At 30.3% G+C, this 13,869-nt stretch overlaps 1 protein-coding gene across 1 annotated transcript in view; it reads left to right on the top strand.

The window, feature by feature from the left end:
• LOC144850076 (nephrin-like) overlaps positions 1–13,869 on the top strand; it is a 48,142-nt gene that overhangs the window by 24,036 nt on the left and 10,237 nt on the right. The window contains exons 2-9 of the mRNA XM_078707265.1: positions 2,952–3,082; positions 3,498–3,597; positions 10,100–10,282; positions 11,241–11,372; positions 11,758–12,087; positions 12,406–12,515; positions 12,868–13,048; positions 13,682–13,762. Coding sequence (XP_078563391.1) covers positions 3,555–3,597; positions 10,100–10,282; positions 11,241–11,372; positions 11,758–12,087; positions 12,406–12,515; positions 12,868–13,048; positions 13,682–13,762 — 1,060 coding nt within the window. The 5' untranslated portion in view covers positions 2,952–3,082; positions 3,498–3,554. The remainder of the gene's footprint in view (positions 1–2,951; positions 3,083–3,497; positions 3,598–10,099; positions 10,283–11,240; positions 11,373–11,757; positions 12,088–12,405; positions 12,516–12,867; positions 13,049–13,681; positions 13,763–13,869) is intronic.

The raw sequence follows: 13,869 nt of genomic DNA, 5'->3' as shown, positions 1-13,869 counted from the left end.
CTATGTTTCTTTTTTAAGCTTCAAACTTGGATCTTATGTGTATTGTAAGTACCACTTATTTTCAGCAAACCAAGTGTTGTTTCTTCATGGTCCCTGTAGTTTTGTTGTGTTAGGCAAAATTAAACATTTTTAGCTTCACATCCGGGGATTTCAAAATTTTGTTTAAATGAAGGGCTTTAAATAAATAAATAGATAAACAAAAACTTACTTACATTTTTCTTACATTCAAACAAAAGAAATTAGAACAGTTTTAATCCTAGAACTATAGGATAATCATTCATATATGCTGTGTTTGATAAAATAATATATATTTTTTTTAATCAAATCAAATGACGTCATTGTCAATAAGAACAATAACATCGTTGTATCATCATGATATTATTACTCTTATTAATCATCATTTGATTGGACTTGTGAAAAAATATTATTTTCATCAACGGCAACATAAATGGTTATCCTATTGTTCTAGTATGAAAAATGTAGTATCTAGTTATCATCGATAGTATTGGAATATACCAAAAAGCTTCCATTGGTAAACTTGTCTAAATTACAAAGAACCTTTTAAAATCATGCTATGCACTTGGATTGTAAACATTTAGATTTATATAGATATGCAGATGGTACAGTGGTATCAACAATAGTTAGTTTGTTTATTCATGGAGGAATCCTCCATGGTTTATTACAGTTGTTTCAGGGAGATATATCTCCTGGTTGTATACAATACTAAATGATTTATGCTTCAGTTTGTCCATTATTTTTCATTGTAAGTATGTATTAAAATCTTGTAGTCAAGACGTGTTCTTTCCATTCTCTTGCTAATAGTTTTGTTGGTCTAATCATTGGTGTAACAGCTATGAGTGCTTACAGTACTTGCTAAACCAAGGAGCTTTTAAGGAGTCCCATAGCATGAGAATCCTCAATGCAACTACCCAGTGTTGAGTGCTAAGGAGCAACTAATCTAATATTGTAAACTAAATTGGCAATTTTGGTCACTTTTGTTTTCGAAACCTGTTCTATGTTTTTAATTTATTTAAAAGATGTATTGTCCCCCACAAACATGATTAAATCAGACTTTGAAGAAACTAATAAATGTTGAATTATTATTAATAAGTTATTTTGTAGTTTTAATCAAGTTATTCACATCCGTAGGAAAAAAATAAATAAATGGTTAAGTTCAACCAAAAATCCATTGGCTGTTGACAGCCAATATGACTATTTTTTTGCTTTAAATTACAGTTTTGTCAGGTAAATAAGAAATGTTTTCGATCCAATTTTTGGTAAAAGTGGATAACTATTATGTGATATGAAAATGGCATATTCAACAACAAAATGTTTAAGAATTAGTTTTTTATGGGGACAATGCATCTTTAAACGATCAAATATATGAAAGATGAAACTCAAAGTAATTGCAGTTAGCATGTATGGTTATCTTTATTATATTATTATTATTATAATAGTATTATAATAGTTATTATCTTAATTAAGATATAATACTGAATTTTATTTGTAAAATCTATCTGGGAAAAAAGGAACAAGAAACCTACACTATTTTATTATTTATTATGTCTAGCCAAAGTCATAAAAATGAATAATTAGAAGAGAAAAAACATATCGAGCAACCTAGATTATTCTGTATAACTGTATGTATTTTATGCTATTTTGCAAACAAAAACAACTTTTACTGGTACATTCTTATTAATTACTTGTTAGCCTACTACTAAGTATATTTTCATTACAATTTCCATTTTGTTTTAATAACTCAGTTTACACTGTGAACAAATTTGACTTACTGTCCGAAAACAAGGGTTTTCTCAAACTTTTCTTATATTTTTTACATTCTGAAAGTAGACTGGTAGTGTTTGACAAAAGTTACTTACCAAAAAAAAATTAATTAATTAAAAATCAGAAATTGTCATAGTCTGTATAAGAAGTGAACAATTTAAATAAACGTCAATATTTATGTTCCAAAAAACAAAATAAGATGACGAGATAAGATAAGATAAAAAAAATATCTAAAGCCCTCATTCATACAAAAAAAATCATTCTGGACTGAAAAAAGGAAATAATTTCTAGATTAATAACCAATAGATGCAGTGATTGTGTTTAAATAACATTTAGTATAAAACTGACTCCAAATAATGAGAGGGAAGCCATGATTCAACGTTTCAATCTTTATTTCATCATCATCAAGAATGATAGATTAATGATACACTAGAAACCTTTTAATAGACACTTTACTTTGAAATGAGAGAGCAATATATATATATATAATAGGTTGGTTGTACTGTATTGATAGACATTAAAACAGAATAATTGTATCATAAAATATTATTATCATATTTGTAAGTTTGTAACATTGTAAACAATGTTTAATACCATAAACAAAAGTATAAAAATAGGCTTTGATGAATCATACCTTTTATTATTCTGTTATGATCTTGGATTTTAAAAATAAGGATTTGTTTATAAAAACAATAAATGTATACAAAACTTGAAACACATTTCTTTTGTAGTCGATTGAATACAATGAATTCCAATATTTCATATGAAGGCAAAGTTATAAAATGGTTTACTGTGCTAAAATATTTCAGGAGATTTAGAAAATAGATTGAAATCTTTATTCAATGACGTTAAAGAGAACTCTGGGTTTAAACTCTCCATTGTTAATCATACACTACTGTATAATCAGTTGAAACATGGTTTAAACAACATTGGTAATTAATAAGGGCAACTATTATTGGTCAAAATGATTATATTTTAGACTACAATGGTAAATTCATGATGTGTATTTTAATCTTTATGAACAATGAATGTCTATATGAATTGCTGTATTCATAAAAAAAAATTCTGTTTACCTTGACATGTTTCCAGTCAGTTTAATCTGAAATGTTTTAAATCCGATCAAAAATTAATCTGGACATATTTAATGCATTGTGTTGGTTCTCTTGCAGAGTTTGGGAGGTTAAGTCGAGTGAGTTCACAGCAGCTGGTAAGAAGAGTCTAATTCAGTCACTCACAGGACTTGCTACGAAAGAGACGCACATGGGTCAGAGTACCTGGGAATAATAAACACAAGTTATAGGTAAGCTTAGCAGTTTTTATTAACTTAAGCAAATTAAAAAATATACATACAGTAGTAAAAAGCATTGTATATTATTATTTTGAAGTTTTGGAATTTAAAAAAGTGGAAATTGATTCTTATCTTATATTTATTTATTTATAGTTTCTCTATTTTGAGTTTTTTGTTACTGTAACAACAAATGATGATAATACAGTATATGATTATTTTCGGAAGATAACTCTCTAACGAATAATCTGAAAAATTGAAAACGATAATTATATTTACTTAAATTTTGTAGTGTGCTGGTGGATTTTTATATTAAAAGACCATAAAAGTAATCAACGAAATCAACAGGCACCGTACATCATAAATGAATATATTCAGAAAATGCATGTTTATGTGAAAATTAAGGACTATAAAATTCATTTTTTTACAGCCAGTAAATGTTTGTCTTTCTGGGATTATTTCAATAGTTCAACACCAATCAACAGCAATGTATCGTCAAGTTTTCTGTATATTATTTATTGTTTCATCAGGTAAGATTAAACAAAATTAAGCAAAAATTAATTATCTATTGTAGGGCTACAAAATATCATTTATTATTTTATCATTGAGATCTAGCCACTGATACCCACACAGAAAAAATACCCGTTTTGCTTTCATTGTTTTGCCTTTGGATTAATATATTGTTGGAACAATGATATGTCTTACTGTTGTAAGTCATCAGGAATTTTTCATATCACAATTTTAAACTAAATGTTGGATAGCTTGTAGACATTTTTTCACAAGACATTAATGTCAAATGGACTAGAATAAATCCAGCTATGTTTTTATGATCTAGCAATAGCCTTTAAAATAATTTCTTGCTTTGGAAAAGGATATCACCTATGAACTACAACTACCTTGTTAGCTCTTTTATATATGGTTCAATTACTATGTTCCTGTCATTGATTTAACAGCCTGTGGTATAGTAATGATGTTTACGATCTTTTAATTTGTGACCTACTGGCCACTAATATCCCATAGGATAATCAAGTACTTTTTTATTGGCCAATAGAACAGAAGTTGTTAGCAATACCAGTGTTGAGTTAAATTAATAGTGCACTACAGTCCTACTTTTTATCATGAGAATTCATAGGGGAAAAGCATTGGTATTTTGGAGAAAAAAGTCCCATATTGTTTTTTTTATTCTTTAGTACTTTCTATATCAAATTCAGTTGTATGCATGTGCATTGTCAATCACTCAAAATGTCTTATACATAGGCCTATGTACAGTATAAAACAAATTATTTCGAATAGTACATTAAAATGGGATGGAATAAAGAGTACAACATTTGTAACCTAATTCACAGGAATATATAAACATACTGAACCCCTTCTAAATTGAGTTTGGATAATAGTACAGTGTACTGTATTAGTATGTATTAGTTTTTAATATTGTTTCCTCAGTTAAACCATGGTCTCTGTGGTTAAACATAACTCGCTATTATTACATTTTTCCTGGTACTACTACAGTATTTCATTAAATTAAATGGGTTTTTTCACTGTTAGAATAGAATGCAGTATCAGTATAAACCATTACAACATTTTTCCTTTAAATGGGTTTTTTTTAATGCAGTATTAGATTGTGTATTGTATTGTTGTTTATCATATTCAAAGTCAATTTATTTCTTGTTATAAAATGCGATAACAAATTATATTTCACTGATTAATAAGAACATTTCCCTGTAGGAAGTTAAATTCGAGGGGAATTAACATGTTTATTTCTTTATTCCATGTCATTACTTGTCATACAAGTTAAACTACAACACATTGTAATAAGACACTACAAATCAATGTCCAATTCATCAATGTCCAATACCTACCCTTCAAAAAGCACTTGGAGCCATGGATCAGAATAGCAATTTGCTATGCCAACTGTCATATTAAATCTGTATAATTTTGTATCAAATCTAAATGAATGCATTTAAGATAATGTTTGAAACCTTGAATAGAACTGTAATTTACAATATTTCATGGAATATATTTTTATTATTATAGGAAAAAACTACAATCTGTGTTAATAAAAATATCATTTAGGAAAAGCAAATTGATTTTTAAATATTTTACGAGCAGATGACACTTAAAACACCAATAAGAAAATCTGTATTGACATTAAGTTAAATTTCAATTTAACGTTTAATAGTAGAAAACATTTTATTTACCATTTACCATGATTTAATAATCAAAATTCAGTGAAAAATACCAGAAATAAGGCAGCGTGACGAGATTAAAAATAGTTGTTGGAAAAAATCTAAATTGTAAATTGATTTAGAAATGTCAATTTCTAATAAAGAAATGTTCCAGTACCAGTAACAAAAATATTTAATATTTAATTTCCGTTTTTTATTAAAATTCTTCACAGTAACGGATCTACTTACAGTTATATTTATGTATTATTGCTACTCTTTGTCGTGTACTAATTGAAAAAATGTGTGAGTGAGATAAGAATTCCCCTAAAAATGAAGTTATTATAACTTTGGAGACTTATGTTGATTAAAATCAATAAACCTTCTTTACAATTGTTTAAGTTCTAAAGACCAAAATACACCAATTTTGAATTCCAACCAGAAATTTACCATATCAGGTGTCCTTATCATTAAGTTTTCATTGAGTTAAGTCCAAGTTGTTAAAATTTAATAAAAGACCAGTAAAGTAGAAAATCTTTGCTCTGATAAAGGCATGCCCACAGGTGGTACGTAAGTACGCCTTTACGCGGCATGATTTACCGACATTTGTTTTCTCTTTTTAGTTTACGCTTATTAGTTTTGATAATCTGACTTCACATACTAGACACCGTTTCACTGTGATTTTTTTTTCTTGTCTTTCTTTCCAATCTGTATTTACCATCTGATGAATAGTTTGGGTGGTGATAAAGATCACATATCAAATAATTGTTGATAAAACTTTGTTGTCTGGGCTTTTTTATGTAAGAATGGCCTTTTATTAAGATTTATTTTTAAAGAGAATAATAGAACCAAGTTTGCCCTAAGGTGGTTTGAATCGAGCTGCCTTTGAATTGCCGTGTATCAACAATACACAGGACTTATGAAGCTTTGATCTCAATTAAAACATATTGTTGAAAGTAATTGATGATTCTATAATAAAAGAAATCAAAATTTAAACCAAAGTTTGAACTCTATATTAACTATAACAGCAATAATGATATCGTCAGCCTTAAATATACATTTCAAAGTTATTACACTGCCACTGTTTTCATTAGAGGTTGGGTGGGGGAGGGAGTGGGAGTGCGCACCAAATTCGTAAAACAGTTTTTCTAATAACTAGTGTTTTTCACATAACAAAAGTTAATGAAAAGTGGATAACTCATCGAAGCAATGTAGGGATCTGTACCAGTGCAGGTCAGTACAGTAGGTACCGTCCAAGTAAAATGAAACCTATTTTACATATTTTGATCACACACAGTACAACTCTCCCATGATGTCATTTAAGAACTTGAATAAACAATTGTATTGTTTTGACATGTACTTCAGATTACATGTGATACAATAAACAATTAAAATTAAGGAGGTGGAGTTTGTGGTAAACCTCAGCAGGAGGCGTATGCTCAAAAGGCATCACTAATGGTTGATGATCAGTAGCAACTCAAGTGTAAAATCAGCCTCTCATCTAGGCCTAGAACTCAAGGCCTTGGAGAGATACACCATCTGAATGCCATCATCTCCAAAGCTCTATCAAGCATCATATTCCCTAGTAAGGCTCAGGTCAAGTAACATTCTGTCTTCTTTCATAATGAATAAATGATGAAAACTTTGCCAATGATTATCCTTAACTCTCATTTATCAATGATAACACGTTCTAAAGATTCAATAACCAATCACAACACATGATTTAATTCCAGGAGGTGAAATGAGAGATAAAAACGCTTAGAAACTCTCAACCCAAATTCCTGAAGATTACCAATTCGTACTCTATCTAGCATACAATCAATGAATCAGTATAGTTTATTAGTATACTATATAAACCATCTCAGACAAAATAATTAACAAGACAATATTTAGGGGAATGCGGAATGATATATACCTGTTCACACTGCAGTCATTAATTTTTGTATTGCCATATTACAGTTAAATGTCTAATCTTACAATTGCTTTATTAAAAGATATACAATATCTTACATAATTATCTGTTTATGTGACATATTTTGTGAAATATTATCTTGGAGTTGTTATTATCTGATCATGGGGTCATTTCTGCCTGATCATGGGGTCATTTCTGCCTGATCATGGGGTCATTTCTGCCTGATCATGGGGTCAATAATGCCTGATCGTGGGGTCATTTCTACCTGATAAAACATTCTAGGATATAAAGACACTGCTATACTTCCTTCATAACCTTAATAACCCAACAGTGCAAAATATGTTATCACAATTTCATATCATGACTTATTGAACAATAAGACATACTTGTTGTTGTCACCTGCTGGTTGTTGACACCTCTACTTTATCTTTGTTAATATATCAGTCCATTTCTTGATTGAGGAATTCTCGGTCTTGAAACTTGTTGAATTTCTTCTGTGTATTTGATAAAAAAACAAATTATTTTTGGAAAAGCAAAAATTCATTAGGCCCTCTGAGCTAAAAGATGGTACAGTAATTTCAATATTTTCTATTATATAACCAGTACATAACAATATAACAATGCTTTCACAATCTCGGTAAAAGTTGATAGAATATTACTATGGCAGGAGTGTATTAGCAATCAACTTAGTCAACTTCCCAAATATTGTATTGGTACAGTACAGTACCTACAAGTTGGTCGGTATTATGGGAAACTACTCCGTTAACTATAAATATAAAAAGGTATTAGTCAATATAGGCCTGGTTTTGTTGTTTGTTGAAGTGTCTAGAAAAGTATGCATGTAAAGTCACCTCTCGCCTGTTGCGCACTGATTGAGTCTATCTAATGCTTTCTTAATCTGATTATTTGAACCCTACAATTCGGGAAAGATGATACTGTAAATGCATTAGATTTAATAAGCATTTCAAAAATAGAACTACAAAAGTAAATTGTTTTAAATCTAACATTTAACACCATTTTCGCAAATATAAATGTTTGAATTTTGTAAATTTTGTCCAAGTACTCTATCAAAAATTTCATTTGTAACAAAATTCTTTTATTTTGTACTCTATAATTTTGCAAATTTGAGTACTCACTACAAAATTCAGAAAAATTAAGGGTGTGCAAAAATGAATTTCTTTATGGTAATTGTTTTGACATAGCAGGGTAGATTTAACTGGAAAATTTAATAATTTAACTAACACACGACATCTTATGTGAGTCACTTGAAATGTAATTTCCATCTGCAATATAATGAAAACTCATTATATTTTCATTATATTTCTATTTCCTATGTTGTTAAACTGGAAGGGAAATTCTACTTTCCAATCATGTGAAAAACTATACAGTACTGCATACATTATTCCAATCTTCCCCAAAAATATTCTCTGCGTTAAATAATCATAGATGACTACTGTTTTTAACATGTCAGATCAATAATTTTCATTATATTCTGAATATCAAAATACTATTGTCAACATAATTTGTTTTGACAATTTTACTGAAAATTCCAAATAATACGAAAACCATTTATATTGTAGCAAAAAATAACAATATTATTTGATTGTTGTTAGGAAATCATTTGGTTCAGATATGTCTTAGTAAATCAATAAAAATTTCACTTGATTTGTATAAAATTGCTTTGAAGATATACATTTACATTTTGATTTATGAGAAAATCTCACTTAGCTTCTTGGCTTCTAATGCACACCTATTTTTGTTTTTTTTGTATTAATACATTATTTTGATTTATTTTTCATCTAATTGCTTTGTTTACCAAAAGCATGTTTTTTTTTCTCAAAGATATTTTGATTCTATAGTCCACTGCTAGAATCCATCATTATGTTTATACAGATATAAACCATGTTGATTCTGTAGCTCTGTCTATATATATTACACTATCAAACTTTATGTGACAAAAAAAAATGTGATGTGCCCATATATGGACATGATGATGTCATATCACTACCATATTTCATTAAACAAATGTTTTTTATTGTTATTTTCATCAATGTTATTTTTAAATATACTTTGGCAGATTCAATTTCTATTCGTTTTACAAATTCCATTTAACTTTAGATATTAAAAATTAATCTTCTGATGTTAAATATCTAATTGTTCAAACAACAACAGAAGGTAGAGAATAATAGGCTGTAAAGAGCGCAATGTTTACATTAGCGATTTGATTGACGGTCCAATTTATTGGATAGCTTGAATGTATTGATGTAATTCTCTATTCTATGCCGGCTTTACATAAACATTTATGTTAACTGTAGCATTGTAACAAACCCGTATAGGTCAGTATCAAAATAGATTGGAAAGAGTGTTCTGTTCACATTGTACAATTATGTAGTGTAATAAATTCAAGTCATCTTTACATAAAATGATAAATTTAATCTTGGTTCCCACTCGGACACAACACAAGGACTTTTAAGTCCTTGCACAGTAATTTGACCAATGACATGATAGGTTATCTGAATTGTTGCTTGTGCCTATATTTGCCAAAAACAAATAAAAGAACACAATTTCGGTGTAAATCTAATATTGAATGACCAGTGATAGGATATCTCTCCTCCTTCCAATAGAGATATATAGATACAGGGAATTTTCATGATTTTCTCGATTTTCCCTTACATAAGAAATATGCATTTTCATCATTAAAGAACATTTACTAATATCAACTGAAAAGATGATTTTTTAGTAACGCATGTGAAATACATAAAAAAATAATACTGTATTATTACACCACAAATGAGCACAGCAAAACACACCGAACAGACTATTTTGCATTCTAATGCATTATTTAAAAATATTGATTTTGTTTGTTAATGTATGGAAATATTTTTTTTTTACTAATTTGAGTTTTCCACATCCTGAGGACTCCAATCAATACATACTTTTGCACTTCTTTGATTTCAGTCTCAGCGGAGCAGTCTTTCAACACAGAACCTCAAGACACAACGGTAATAGAGGGCGCTACAGCGACTTTAATATGCCTCATCAATAATTTACAAGGTGATATTTATTGGCTGAAAGGAGGAGAGATCCTTGGTTCAACAGCCAATAGAGACCTGACAACATATCCACGCTATCGAATCACAGGTAATGAATCTTCTCTGGATGCTAGTTAACTAGTTACTACGGTTTTATAAATATTTAATAGGGTTGAGCCTTCAAAGTGAGTGATGGAATGACATTTAAGAATCTAAGGTTGAAAATGTATGTAAAATTAACTCAGCAATATATGGATTGTTGGACCTCTTTTTATCTATCCGAAAATGTTTTAACACAGTTACAGTAAATATGAAATCAACATTTTATAAAACAAAATCCTTTCTGCACTGTAATAAATATGTAACTTTGACCTCAAGTTTATATTAGTTAAGCCGTGCCAGAAAGCGAAGACTATTACTAATGATATTGATAGAATATAAAAATTGATCAATAAAATAAAATTGCTTTAGGTTTAGCATTTAAATTAAAGCATGTGTAGCAAACGCTAAAGTATTGGAAAATTCATTTTATTCTGCCATCAGGGATGTTCTAAATATTAACATTACAAAATCATCAATATTAAGTACAGCTAAGTATGAGCTGTAGTATCTACACACAATTTATTTATTTTTATTTTATTTAGTTCACAACCAACAGAGATGAAACCGCTACTAATAAACTATAATAATAAATTCCAATAAGCAACAATAAAAAAAGATTGGAACATTATATAGATTTAACAATTTTACCCTTAAATACATTTAAACTATCATGAAATAAATCAATATCCAAAAATAAGATTTCCAAGATATCAAACAAAACCAGCCAAAAGATTGTGTCAGGGACAAGACGTTCCACAGAGAGGCAACCTGGTAGTAAAATCAATGAACCCATGAAATGAGAATGAACTAGTGCGTGACGCCAAATTCCTAGAGATTATGTGTGAAAGATTACCGTATCATTGTGGAAAGTCTATAAGCTTTCTGGTATGAATTAACTGTGATGTTAAAAAATGAAAAGATTTAGGTATTACACTTGGTTTTATATAAATGTGATTTTTTTTCAGCGGAAACTTCTGGTGGAAATCTTGAAATAACGAATGCTCAAATTGAAGATGATGATGATTACACATGCCAGGTATCGCCAGTAGCAGACAATCCACAGCTAATATCCGATAGTGCACACCTCACTGTCCAAGGTACAGTACAGTATGTGAATAAATGTAGTATTATTTAAAAAAATGTTCTGCTGCAAAAAGATAAAAAGTATCGCCAATTTCTTGACAAATTATAAAATAATTGGTGAAATTGCAACCTGAAAATAACGGTTTACACACCCAACAATTAATTGGTTATTAGGCCTACTGTGCAAGCAATGCAAAATAACCCTGAATCAACTGTAGCTTCTTGACTTCTGGCATTGCATTTTGGGTAATGTTAATGTTTTTTTAAGACAATAGCAATATTTTAATGGTTTGTTTAGGTGCACAAATTTAGCAGAAATGCAGTCGATATACAAATTATTTTTTTAAAGTTTGTTTGGCACGATTTAATTACTAATTAAAGTTGACTACTATCTTTTAGTTGCACCTGATGATCCAGTCATTACTTCCTATTCAAATGGTAGCAAAGTCACAGTGCGGCCACCAGGCTCAGTCAGTTTAACATGCGAGGCAAACAATGCACAACCGGAAGCGACCATCACATGGTTAGAGGATGGTGACCCAACTGTTGCTCAACCCATCATCGTTATTAGCAATGCTGGTGATCCAAACAACAAGAAAAAAAATGTTGCAAGTACCATTACGATACAACCAACAAAAGCGCAAAATGGCGTCGTGTTTAAATGCATAGTTGAACATCCTGCTTTACAAGGGTACACAACATTTACTACAGTTATACTGGATGTACAATGTAAGTCTTTTGTCTCACACTACATGGTTTTTTTATATTTAAGCTTTCAGTTTAATGACATTATAAGGGTTGAAATAATGTGTACACGTTCATTTTTTGTTAACATCTTATCCTCATATGAGTAAATTTGGATTAGGCCCTCAGTGCAGCGCTTACCATGAACCGAGAAAGACTTGTGCTACCACCAGAAAAATAGTCTACGAGAGGCTTGAACCAGTGACGATTTTAATGTCTTAAATTGCGGTGCCACTGCCGTAACTGCTTTACACATTTTATTTACAATTATTTAAAGGAATCTACTATCTTTTTCTATTGCAGATGCACCACAACCACCGTTTGTTACAGGTTATGATCCATCGACTCCCTTAAAAAGTGGTCAATCGGCAACATTTACCTGCTCATCCTATGGTGGAAATCCACAACCTGATGTAAGTAGTATTTATGATGCATGATGATTTAATGACTTGCGGATAGCTGCCAGTTTTCCAAGCTCTTCTGAGCAACCTCTAAAGCTTGGATCCCAAGCAGATGCAATACATGACATAGTCATAATGCACATGAGCTGACCACTGACAAGCAACAGTTTGAATGATGGGTCAAATTACATGGTGGCGCGATATATTTTATGGCATTATATTTTAGATTACTTGTGTATTCTTGAAGCTATAAGATTCATAGCTTATGACAAATTTAATAGCTCCGTGACTTGTGTATGCCAAATACAAATTTAAAATTTACCAATACGAACAATAATCACAGTATTTGATTTTTAATTTGTAGGTATTCTGGTATAAGAATGGCGAGATATTTGATTCATCGTACACGACTGTAGCCAACAATGCTCAGAATGAATTGGTTTACAATGTCGGGTATGGTGATCACAATGTGGAACTTGAGTGTAGAGTCAGTAGCATCTTTTTGGAAACACCATACACAACGACAATTACTCTAATAGTATATTGTAAGATATTCTTATTATTACATAAAATACTACTACTGTAATTTTGCCATAGCCACAAGAATTAAAATAGTGCTGTGGTGGCGCAAAAACAATCTTCTGTGCGGGTCACAGTGTGATCAGGGTTGAAACTTTACCAACTGTACTGGTGGCTGAGGCCCTGAATTTACTACGTTTTTGTGCAGTTACATCCAGGTAGGATGTCAACAATTGATTCTTGGTCCTCTCTCCATGACGGTATAATGCTTTGTATTTCTTGTATTTTTTATTGTATGTATATGTTTCAAATAGACAGTTTGTCTGAAATAAAGTTGAATTGAAAGCATCTAACCAATCACTATGGCTAAAAATTCAATGTTGTATCCTACCCAAATGGAACTGTACCAAATATTCAGTAGAATAACAAGTATTTTCTAATGTGCCAATTATTCAGTATTGGAAAAACAGCCCACAAGCTAATAACTATTACTTCTTAAAGCTCTGTCTACACTATCAAACTTGTTTGACAAAAAACTGTGATGTGCCCAAATATGGTAGTGATATGACATCATCATGTCTATATATAATACATTTATGCTATTACTCCCGTTTCATTTTCTTGTTAACTATTCTACATCTATGGTGTTTGTTTTTTAGATGGTTCAGCGTTTGTCAATGTCACAGGTCATGAGAGCTTGGTCAAAGAAGGTGATTCGGTTTTACTTACATGCACATCAGGTGAGAATGTCATTATGTTTCCTATCCATTATACTCCTTGGCCACATCATATGTACATCCACCTATTCATCAATTTTGAACTATCGTTTTGATAATAAAGAAAGAAC

Source organism: Antedon bifida, chromosome 8 (assembly GCF_963402885.1).
Source record: "Antedon bifida chromosome 8, ecAntBifi1.1, whole genome shotgun sequence".
Classification (NCBI taxonomy): Eukaryota; Metazoa; Echinodermata; class Crinoidea; order Comatulida; family Antedonidae; genus Antedon; species Antedon bifida.
This window is presented reverse-complemented; position numbering and strand designations above follow the sequence as displayed.